This window comes from Rhinoderma darwinii, chromosome 4 (genome assembly GCF_050947455.1).
Source record: "Rhinoderma darwinii isolate aRhiDar2 chromosome 4, aRhiDar2.hap1, whole genome shotgun sequence".
Classification (NCBI taxonomy): Eukaryota; Metazoa; Chordata; class Amphibia; order Anura; family Rhinodermatidae; genus Rhinoderma; species Rhinoderma darwinii.
The window spans coordinates 366,952,253-366,964,823 of NC_134690.1; the positions used below are offsets into that span (position 1 = coordinate 366,952,253).

Genomic DNA, 12,571 nt, shown 5'->3' on the forward strand with positions numbered 1-12,571 from the left:
CTGCCCACAGAACTGCTGGCAATGCTATATATATGGTGGAGAGTGTAGTGCAAGTTGTATGACTGAGAAATCAACGTTTTATTGCCCCAGGTGACACGTTTGCAAGTGCTCCGGAGGTGGCCCCTTGATGTTCAAGTGCTCCAGGTTCTCCTCACTGAGCTCTGCCAGTCCTCCCCTCTGCTCTGAGTGAAGCCCCATAGGATAGAGAAAAGAATCTAACATGTCTATCGTCTATCTAACATGTGCCACTGTGATCAATTTGGCGGATCTTCTGCCTGTCTCCTCTAGGTTTATGTTGTTTTTATTTTAGACAATATTAATACATCTGCCCCAATGTGTCGGATTCTCCAGAGAGATATGCTCTTTGTAGCTACTCTCCACTGCACTTAATTGACGGAGGTCCTGAATCAGGGACCTCCTTCTATTAACTCATAATTTCCGAATAGGGTTTTTAACCCATTTTTAAAATGGGTCTTCTAAACCAGACAACGCCTGAAATGACTGAAAGGAAATTAACTAAAAGTTCTATACTTTTATATTTGTAGAGGGAAATAATATTTCATAAATTAGCAATGCTAAAATCATTTTGTTAAATGCTCACTTTTTAACAAAACCCATCCAGAAGAATATTACATTATTGTAATGACGGGGTAGGGAGACAGACAGGTGAGCCCTAATCTACCCACCACTAAGTCTCTGCCTACTTGCATGGCCTGTCCTAGGCTACGGCGTACAACTGGGCGACGGTCCCTATGCTCAATAAGTGCACGACAGACCAACAGACAAGGGTACACAGAAGCTAAGGGAAATGGGGCAGTTGTCCACGGCAACACAGTGAGCAACAAGAGTAGTGAACGAGCCGAGTCAAACCAGGAGTGTACGAGGTACCAAACGCAGAGCAAGAGAGTAGTCAGTAAAGCCAGGGTCAATTTGAAGCAGAGGACAATAGTATTAGCAGGTGCAGCAGAACCAGGAAACCAGACAGAATCACAGGCAAAGGAGGAGCAGGAAATTAAGGTATAAATAGTCAGAGGGCGGGAGCTAGCTCCGTCTGGCCAGGCTGTGATAGGTTCTCCCACTCCTCAGCCTCCCAGCCTGAGTGGTAGCAGATCGAGTCAGTCTAACAGACCTAGGCACAGATGCAGGCTGATTAACCACGGGCGTCGACAAAGAAGCTGTGTCAGGCAAATCCATTACAATTATACTTCAATACTCTGGGTCAGTGGCAGCGTCGGCATGGGGTTCCAAGATCCCACCAGAGGAGATGATTCGGAGTCCACCCTCCTTCTATATAGAACATGTACATGTCCACATTTAATTTCATCATAGTCCTTGATGTTATTATTGTGCACACAGGATATATCATCAATAAAGTCTCTTAGGTAATTTTGGAATTATCCCATCAGTACTAGACCCTAGTGGCAAGTGATTGGCTTCAAATGGGGTTGTCTTCTGCTGGACATTTAAGGCCCTTTATTGTGTTAGAGCATGGGTGCACTGGCATCTTTTGTATATGTTATGATCATGTGAAACATAATTTTATCATAAATCAACAAGATGTAAAATAGTATTAAAAACGTACCTACATGAGATCAAAGATAATGTTACATTTTTCAAGAAATCCACCATTTTTGCGTCTTTCTGTGTAAACAAATAAAGTCAACATGAATAGTGCAATTCAAATGTACTATAACAAATGAAATCTTTTACTATAATTTTTCTTTTTACTTTTTTTTCCCCCGTAGTTTCCAATTTCTTACCAGTCACTTTTAAGCAGACAAATAAATACTGCTTGGCTCTTATAAGACATAGTAAATGCCACAAAAATATATAAGTGTCACACAGTTCCCTTGGTGACACAACAAGCACAAACAAGTCCTGAAATGTTGCTCGGCATTCAGTACATATGGTGCTGACAGTGAAAGGGGTCACATGACGGTAGATCATATCCAATGTGTCTATATACACTGGCTTAATCGGATCTATGTTATGACAAAGTACAGGTTACTTGGCGCATGTGCACCCCATTTGCAGCATACTTCTCACAGGAATGATGAACTCCATTCCAATATTGCCAGTTTACATCTTTCTTACCACACTGAACTGGATGCCTACAAATATGTGGTAAAAAATATTTGTACGCTAGAATTCTGGTGACTGCTATATATAGTCCACAATTTACAAGTCACAACTGCAGTTAACAAGTGACAAGTTACTTAGCTGTTCAAATAATGGTGACAGTGTAAAGCCACACAGGGCTCCAGATCTTAAAGGGGTTTTCCTGGATATGTTTTTATTTTTAGGATTTTTATTTAGTATGAATAGCTTTGGAATTTAATATATTCTTTAACAAAAATCCCCCTCCCTTTGGCATCCACAGGACTAAGCACCTTTGCATGTAAACGTTGCAGCTGAGCTCAGTTCGTACATAGTCTCCGCTCTCGCACCCAGTAAAGGAACACATACATTGCACGGAAAGATTGATCCCACTGTGGCCGTATCACAGAAGATACGGATGCATCAGGTACACCCTTTCTGTGCAATATATGGGTGTACATTTTCTAATCCAAAATAATTCAAGTAAAAAACAAAATTATCCCGGAAAACCTATCTAACATATATGCAATTTGTTAATTATATAAACCCAAAATGATATTATAAAATTCTGCTTCCCTGCAGCTGCCACCAGGGGGAGCTGTTTAGAATTGAGTTCAATGTATAAATGTGTTCCCGTAGCGGTGGCTGCAGGCACCCAGAATTATATTATATTACTCTATGGCTAAGCTGGGGATTTGTAGCTCTGTACCAGGAAAACTTCTCTCCAAACCCTAGAAACATATAGTGTGAAATTAATCAGCCCAGAAATGCAGACCTATGTAGATTTTGTTTTAAAGGGAGGACATTCCCTTTAAAGATTTGGAAAGTGCACATACTGCTATAAGGAGAATGACTACCATGAAGAAGCAGAGTAACCACATCATGACAACCTGTGTTTGCAGACCTGTATGCTGCTGATGACTTCTGCGGAGTGAGTGCAGGGAAATTGAATTTGCCAGCACTACAGCCGGTTATTATAGGATTGTTCCTTCTTGAAAAAGGAACAATTCCACTATTAACATTATTTTGTTGAATTGCTCATCTGGAAATAACACAGATTTTTTTTTTCCTGTGTAAAAGAAGCATGATTTTTCTGCATAAAACATATTGTCCTCCTGACCCCAGTCTATAGTATGTAGCAAGGTCTAGGGAATACAAATCAAGGATTCTGTTTTTAACATACATTTTCTGCATACCTATAAAACTACAGTCTGTGGAAGTTATAACCAGCATATAAATAAAGTTCTATCCCATTGATTTCTAAGCCTGGAAAAATTTTGTCAGGAAATAACATAAAGAAATATGGAAAGATTAAAGTATAAACTGGCTGCATTTTTCTTAGAAGTCAGAGATCACAGCATATCAGTAGCACCATGCTTTATATCAGTTATTATCAAAGAGCACTTCCTACAAAAATAAAGTCATCGAGTTGCCCTCTTCTGTGTAGTTGGTAAAAATGATATTCAAAAGGCTTTTTTTTTTCATTATTATTATTATTATATAAATTTATTTTGGTATTCATATAACTGGGTGACAGCCAATATGGCAGACTCCAGATTGGCAAATCTGCCCAGTATTGCAGTGATACATTCCTTGGTCTTACATAAAAAGGTACATTTAGGAAAGTTGGCGCGCAATCCCTGTGGTAGCTGTAATATTAGCCATATTGGTTGTCACTTCACAGTCTCAATATTTAAACAAAGTTGCCCCTGCCATCAGATACACCTTATTCTTATATCAGTAAGCTCTTCACCCCCGGAGTTGTAATCACTAAATAGATATACAATGCCTCCTGTTGGTGACTGGTCCAACCCTGAACAGCTTTTCTTTTTTTCTTCCTCATCTAAATAGCTACAACATTATGTGCTGATTAATTTCTTATATGTCTATAGGGGGTCAGGGTTTCCTTTTTCAGATACAGAGCTCCAAATCCACTCCATTGACAGTTACGTGATGTAATTCTGTCTGTCTGTAGTCACCACTAGGGGGAGCTTAGGAGCAAGCTGCATATTACTGAGAATACTATCCCTCTAGTGGTAACTGCAGACAATCCAAATTTTACTATGTAATTCTACGGGGAGAATTTATAAAGGACTTTATGACCGTTTTCTGGTAGCGTATCTGTGTCTCTGCTCCTTTCTCCTGCTTCCCCTCTCCTCTCCATAGACTTCTATGGGCAGCAGCGGCTGTGTCCCTGCTCCACCTCCTGCTCCCCCTCCCCACTCCATAGACTTCTATAGGTATCATCTCTCTCTCTTTTCCTGACTCCTCCTTCTGCTTAAGCCTTTCTTCTCCATAGACTTCTATGAGCAGTATGTCTGTGTATTTCTCTTTCTACTCCCCCTCTCCATAGACTTCTATAGGCAGGCAGCGAAGAGACAGATCCCCCACCTCCTGTAGTCTGTCTCCTCTGCTATGTAACTATGGACGGATTTTGTTTGACAAGAGGGGGTGGACAGCAGATCATAGGAAGGAGGACACTTAGTGGCAGTAACTTTACACAGAATTTGCATGAATAAAACAACTACAATTTAGCAGTAAGTAAATTCCAAAGTTGTTCTATATCAGATATACTATTAGATCTACATTCGTTGCTTGAAAAGTTAGTGTACATTTAAGGAAACAATGATGCACCAAGCTTAGCGACGCTTAAAACTACTGGGCTTTAATGCAAAATCTGTACCAAGGCCCTCCAACCATCACTTATCATTTACAGTACTGCTGTCCTTTTATGTGGCAAAGGGGCTTTTGTTCCTGACAGGCACCAGGGTGACTGCAGCCTTTGTACCCACTACATTTACACCACAGTAACTGAGTATCTTCTAAGGTCATGAAAATCACTTGGCATTTGGGAACACAAGCTTGGACTTGAATGTACTTTTTCATATAAACAGATATGTTATGTTTTTCTTTCACTTTCCTGAGGTACATAAAATTGTCCTCATGAAATAGTGATTTTCTTTTAACTATGCACCAAGCATTCCTTTGGTATGAGTTATCATATTTATGTGAAAGTCAGTTGCTATTAGTCAGCATGCTCGGAACGTGAGGATGAACCCACTGCCTCTGTTTATAATGCCATTTGGCCCAGACACCATCTACAAATCCTTTTTACAATCCTAAGGAGCAAGGGCCACATTCCCACTTCTTATTCATATTTCCGTTCCTATTAAGAACGCCCAGAGAACACTTACAGTGATGGTACTTGGAAACCATGTGGCAAAAATTACTAAAACCACAATGAGACTCCTGTACACACGCTGCCCAGGGTGAAACTCACTGAACTTTCACACTGTCGTTTCCTAAAGTTTATTTTCTTACTACACTGATTTTAAATGTGTTGTGACCCCGTGTCTGATGTTACGGTTTATGTACTGTAGGTATGCTGCCCTGTCATTTCTTATTTAGGTATTAAATGGATTCTTCCTTTCTTACAGGAAATTTAAGCTGCTCTGTCTCCAGTTCTCTAACACGTGTGAATAATGCTCTCTAAAGCCTTATTCGGACGAGCGCATTATACATCCGTGTGCTGTCCGTTAAAAAGACATACAGCTATATACTTGTTTTCGATGCCAATCTGATGTTGCCACATATCTCCATTGTGTATGGCTATTTCTTAAGGTTTCGCCCTTTTGGTCGTTAATTGTTAAATTTCTCCATGACAAATTCCAGTTTCTGAGGCTTCTTTCCCCCCAGGTTTGCTTGTTGGGGGTCCTGAATGACGGAGTACCGGATTTTACGTTAAGATTTTCTTTTGTTTTACACTCTTCTCCCACAGAAAGGTCATTATTATGTGCTGGAAGGTGACAGAGGTCCCGATTGTTATGCACTGGCTTCAACATATCAATAAATATTTACCCCTGTATTAAAAACTGTATAATCATAAGAAATGTCCGTACAAATTTGATCAAATCTGGTCTAGATGGCTGAATACGCCTGAAACTGCTGTGTCAATCTCCTCTCGGTAGATGTGAGTGTCGGGATTGGGGTGAGTCGAGAAGCGCTTCTGCTTGTCTGTTGTGTGAATGAGCGCTGCTGGTATGTATGGTATGGATACAAAAATCTCGGTTGGATAAAAATATCAGATTGTTTCTTTCATGTTTACTTCCCCTTTTAAGACAGGGAATCTGTATGACAAAGTGCAATATGTCCTGAATTGTGGGGTAGTATCATCTTAGCCAACCATTGTAATTGACTGCATATTTTTACTCAAATTTTCTTGTATGCTTTATTATGTCATTGTTAAAAAAAGAAAAACAAAAGTATAAATAAAAACTTAAAAAAATAAATAAATGGACAGCACATGGACCCATGCAATTAAATGGGGCTGTTCACACGGCTGTTGTTTTAACGGACCATGTGAAGGGCCTGTGAGAAATAGGGCATGTCCTATTTTCGTCTGTTTTCACTGATCCCTCAATAGACTCAACTCTATGAGTGATCCGTGAAAACGGGCCCCGCACAGGTGCAACTCGGACGTGAAAAACTTCCGTTTTCACGTCCGAGTTTACACTCGTTTATCTGAATAAGCCCTAAGACAGACAGACATTTCTATTTGTAGTAAGAACATCCGAGTCATTTATAAATAGCGAAAGCATCAGTGCTATATGAAATATTTGTGCTATAATTCAATTATTGTTTGATGTGAAAATCCAACTTAGGACAACTTTCTAGAAAATATTTAGGAACAGCTTGAAAAATACCTGATGTTTTTTGTTTAGTAAATACTTGAATTCCCCATGAAAAACCAAAGCTGGAGCTTCTGTTCTTAGAACTCTGCACTGTGCCGTTCCTCTGTCATTCCTCCTAAAATTTCGTTTATACTACATTCGAATTCAGGAAAAACCCCACAATATTATTGTCATAGAGTGTGAAGTTGACTTTAGTCAGCTTTAGCCAGAATGCAATGTTTTAAAAAGTGGCAGTCGTTTTCTTCTTTATGGAGAGCGACTTTTCAAACTTTTCCTAGAGAGCGTTGCCCTTAAAGGGAACCTGTCATCATTTTTGACAACCCTAAACTGCTAATGCTGCTATATAGGGCCTAGGGAGACATTTGAGAACATATCCATGCATAGCAGAAGTAATAAAGCATACCATCTAGGCTTGATTGACATCTCTCATGAGTCACCCACTGCTCATCCTATGTCTTCCAAAGTTAAAACTTTTTCCAAGGAATGCTTTATTACTGCGGCTAAACATGGATATGTTCTGAAATGTCTCTCTAGCCCCTATATAGTGGTAGTAGAGTCGTAAAAACTGATGAAAGGTTCCCTTTAATACTCCCTACTAGCTGGATCTCTGCCCAAAAGCTGCTTTAATAAGGAAGTTACATCAACTAAATTCAATTTGCTGCTTAGTGTCTCTTTAAGAATGAATCCATTGGGCAGTGAATATTCTGTGACACATAAATCTATTCTCATGGTTTTGACATAATAAATATTCGGGTATGATCAATTTTAGCTATATTATTAATACTTCTAAATTAAGTCAAATCCCTTCTTTTCAGAACCATTTTGGGCACTAGAGGGGCTTATTAACTATCCACAGGATAGGTGATAAATGTTTGAACCTTGTAACCTTGAACCTGTCTCAATTGTTTAGTTGCTTGTTAACCACTTTGTTAGTGTTTCCTGAAAAATATTGGCGAATTCATTAACATATTCTTGGGTTCCACTGGAAACCTCCACCGATCTCCAGAATGGGGTTTCCGGCCCCGTTCCTCCACACTGTACGATCGCAATAAGGAGGATCTTGAATGGGGTAGTGGTCGCGCATGTGCGTTGCCGCCTAGTTCAAAGTCTGTGGGAATGACGGAAACAGCTGACTGCTGTACTTGGCTGTCTCCATCAGTCCCATAGACATTGAATGGAGCAGCGGGCAGATGCACGACCACCGTTCCATTCAAAAGAGGAAGTTTGGGAATAGGTGATAAATATTAATTGCGGGAAAACAACTTTAATAATCAGACACAGATTTGGCAATTTTAAGTATTTGTGGGTTCATAACTTAGATGTGATCGATTTCAGGTGGATCCTGGACCCGCCGACACTGAACCCGTAAGGTCCGCGGGACTGACGGATTCAGTGTAAAATGAGCGATACAGCTGTTCTGTATAGAGAATACAGGGCAGTTGTATCTCCAAAACTAAAACGATTTTTTAACACAGACTAATTACAAAGTTACACTAAACACACTGACTGATCTAATGATTTAAAAAAAAATTGTGATTTTCACGCGCGTCGCACGGACCTATATTAGTCTATGGGGCCGTGCAGACAGTTGCGTGATTCTTACGCAGCGTTAGTCCGCTGCGTAAAAGTCACGACATGTCCGTTCTTTGAGCGTTTTTCGCGCATCACGCACCCATTGAAGTCAATGGGTGCGTGAAAACCACGCATGTCACACAGAAGCACTTCCGTGTGACACGCGTGATTCGCGAAACAGCGGTGAAAAGGATGAGTGAAAACAGAAAAGCCCCATGTGCTTTTCTGTTTACAAACATCCAAACGGAGTGTCATAATGATGGCGGCTGAGCGAAAAGCACGCAGCCACGCATCATACAGGGCTGAAACACGGAGCTGTTAAGTGCCTTTTGCGCAGGCAAAACGCCACGTTTTTTTGCGTGCGCAAAAAGCAAATGCTCGTGTGAATCCAGCCTAGCTGAGTTAGTAAAGTTACATAGAGCAAATAGTAGCACAGACAGACACAGACAGATAGACAGATAGAAAGATAGACAGATAGATAGATAGATAGATAGATAGATAGATAGATAGATAGATAGATAGATAGATAGATAGATAGATAGATAGATAGATAGATAGATAGATAGATAGATAGATAGATAGATAGATAGATAGATAGAGAGAGATAGATGATAGATAGATAGATAGATAGATAGATAGATAGATAGATAGATAGATAGATAGATAGATAGATAGATAGATAGATAGATAGATAGATAGATAGATAGATAGATAGATAGGTAGGTAGATAGAAAGGCTCATTACTAACCATAATATTAAAATAAAATTCTATCTGTAATTGTTTTCTATGGTACGTTTGGAAATGAATAGATTAAATTGTCTGTAGAAAACTTGATCAGCAATGAGTGAAATGTGTATTGACTGTTGATCAGAACTGCGTACGGGTGACGTGTATATAGCAATCTAACAAGTTACGGGGCACATTGAATATACAGGTTGTGGACTTTTAGACTGTCTATGTAATTGTTTGTATTGCAATGGTTTTCTTTGCAGACACTGACCTGATTGTGTGTTTTTCTCAGAAACTATAAGACTCCATATTGTTTTAAGGGCTAATTCTTTTAGACGTAAGAACAAATGAACGTATTGCGTCCAGAAGAAATGGCCATATTTTCTTCTTTATGGAGTTCCGTAGTCATGTATTAGATCCATGTTGGATCTATATTAATCTGTTAACATCCATACATCTTAGAAAACCCTGAACATACAATCCTCTACTGTCTCAACCGTATTATACGGATGGTTTTTAAGATCCGTATAGTGGATTTGATTATTTTGAGTCTCCACTTAATTCTTTGGAGAATTCTTAGTCACAAATCGGCATCCGATGATGCGTGCTGCGTTTTTACTTTTACGGCATCCGACTCTGTGTGCGTCCATGCAAAATAACGTTCATGTGAATTGAGCCATTTATTATTATACGTTCAGTGTGCGAAGAATATTGCGCTCGTTGCAGACAAGAATACTACACAGATATAAAAAGGGTCGCGTGAATTAGTCCTCAAATAAATAATTTGCACCACTTCCACGGAAGCAAATGTGTCACGACTTATACGACCGCGTTAGGTACGATTATTTCTTGCTAAAAACCGGAGTGAATCCCAACAGAGGAAAGCGGGAAAAGCTAAACTGTGGGACCTTTTCCTCAATTGCGATCTTGTTTTGCACATGAAATATACAGAACTAACATGGAGCAAAAACACGGCGAATGCCCCCTAACACCGCTACTAAAACAAAAAGATGTTCTGCAGCAGCAGCATGTCTCTCCCATCCCCCATTACCCTGCAGACATGTTCGGCTCTACGCTTGGTTTGTATAAGATGAATTAGTTGTGTCAGTCAGAAATCTTTTGGCATGACCCTGTCAGCGACCCCCAGGCCACCATATAGTGCTATGTGAGGCGGCATCATCCCCTGTGGAGAGGAGAAGGGAGATTGTTTGTAAACTGACTGAGCTGGAGGAAAAAGAGGGAGAGGGGAGAATGGAGGGGGTGGGAGGGAAGGGTAATGACAGGGGGAGGGGGAACACACACAACAACCCGGGGACTGCACTATAAAGACCATTTGACACGCTGGGCGTCTATGTGCACAGACTGACAGTGAGGAGAGACTTGTGCCCAGGAGTAGTAGTGACAGGGGCAGCAGACCGCAGGGGGGCGCTGTGCTGAACTGGGAACTTTTTACGTGCGGCAGGTAGGGGAGCGTATGGAGTCCTGATTATAATGAGGAATGGATACACAGCAGCCACAGAGCCGGAGATGAAGAGCAAAGGAAGCATCTACAGCCACCCATGATATGTGACTGTCACATTGTACCAGTGCACGATAACCCCGCACCGAGCTGCACAGCGACCCCCGCACTGCAGCTGGTGGACTGCGGTATTGCACACCTGTGCACATTTGGGGATCCGGCGTTGTGGGGTGCAGCCCATGTTAAATCTGGATCTCCGCTGGCTCAAACAAGTCCTGCCCGCTGGTGATCCGCCTCCACCCCCGGCTTGGGGAGACCCTCACTCGCCTCCTCCCTCTCCTGAAGCTTTCCCTGGGGCTTTGTTCCTTCCTGTCCCGCAGTGGCTCCCAAGTGCTGCTGCTGCTGCGGTGGTGGTGGTGGCGGTGCTGGCGGCGGCTCCTCCACCCAGCCGGCCCCCTTGGACCCGGAGAACGGGGGGTCTGCTGGCCCGAGTGAGCGGGCACTAAAAGCTGGACGCATCAAGAGGATGGTGCGGCTGGCAGCGGAGTTTCTGCTGCTGCTGGGACTTGTGCTGCTTACACTACACATCACTGTGCTGAGAGGGAGTCCTGCCAGCCCTGCCAATGTCAGCAGCCAGCACCAGGTGAGAACATGGGCACTAGCTATAATCACTGCTTATACAGATGGAGCAGAGCTTGGTTTGTCATCCTGTGCAGCTCATGAGATCACCATGTGCAATCTAACTTCTACTACTACTGACCAGAGATGCGCAGAAAATGCAGATGCCACATTCAGCTCTGCTACTTGGTGTAGTTTTCTTAATATGTTTGAATAGAGAATGTTGTAATCTGGCCTGAGAAATAACTATATCAATGGGAATGACACTTATCTACAATATTTGCAATGTGTATCTTAATAGAATTGGTTACAACTATTGGAAATTGACTCCATCCTGATAGTGACAAAACCCTGGCTGGAGGAATCTCGCTGTATGTGGGCCGCTTTATGTCTGTGGGATGTCAAGGATCTGCCTGTTTCAGGTTAAATTATTGTATGTAGATATATATGAATATTACTATACCGGTATTGTGAAGTATTCTTATATGTATTACTTTGTAGTGTGTTCCGGTAACTTGGCTCACATCTTCTGTAAAGCCGGCCACACACAGGGCGATGTGTCAAATTCATCTGTGGTGACCAATAACCATAACCTTAGTGCAAACCGCTGTGTACGAATGCCAACATGAGCCTGGGAAATTGTCTATTGATTGGTTTTTCAATTAAATTATTAAACGTTATCAATGCCAAGAACCATGCGGGCTTAGATCCCTGCTAAAGTCATGTAGCAGAGCTGAATTTGTAAGACTGCATTGTTTGGGTACTGCACAGCTTGCTGATGTTAAGGTGTAGTATGTCCTTTGTAAAGTCATAGATAACGCATTGTGACATCACCTGGGGTTGTGTGAAATTGAAAAAATTAGCAATGCTACATCTGTCATTTATATAAAAAATATTTAAAAGAAAAAACCACTAGAAGACCTCATTGTAGACACAAGTATATCACATAAGCTGGAAATATATGCAAAATTATTTTGTCATACATTTCCCTTTCAAACAGACCTACAATCAACAATGTGGTATTTTTATCTTGTCCTTTTGTGTTAGATGCCATGGAACGGAGTTACTTTATTCAGAAACTTTAATTTTACCAACTCCATAAGACTGGTCTGGGCAAGGCTCTGGGACTTGGTAGCCAATGTACCTCAAAATCTATTGATGGCTCCTGGAGTGTAACATATGACTGTAGTGTAAATATTACTACCAGTATCCTAAATAACTAAGACTTGTCATAAGATTAAAAAAAAGAAAACATTGTCTGAACTGTCAGTATTTATGCCATCCACTTTCTATGTTTTAATAGCGGAGATTGTAAACTCTTCTCAACAGAGACAGTCCAAGGGTAAACGGTAAGATTTATGCCCATGTATCAAAGCAATCCTGAAACTTAAACATTGAACTTCA

The 12,571-nt window shown here is 41.0% G+C and overlaps 1 protein-coding gene across 1 annotated transcript in view; it reads left to right on the forward strand.

Annotated features, from left to right (window-relative positions):
- The first annotated feature begins 10,496 nt into the window (after window positions 1-10,496).
- Window positions 10,497-12,571, forward strand: part of ISM1 (isthmin 1) — a 46,457-nt gene continuing 44,382 nt past the window's right edge. Inside the window, exon 1 of the mRNA XM_075864533.1 lies at window positions 10,497-11,192. Coding sequence (XP_075720648.1) covers window positions 11,076-11,192 — 117 coding nt within the window. The 5' untranslated portion in view covers window positions 10,497-11,075. The remainder of the gene's footprint in view (window positions 11,193-12,571) is intronic.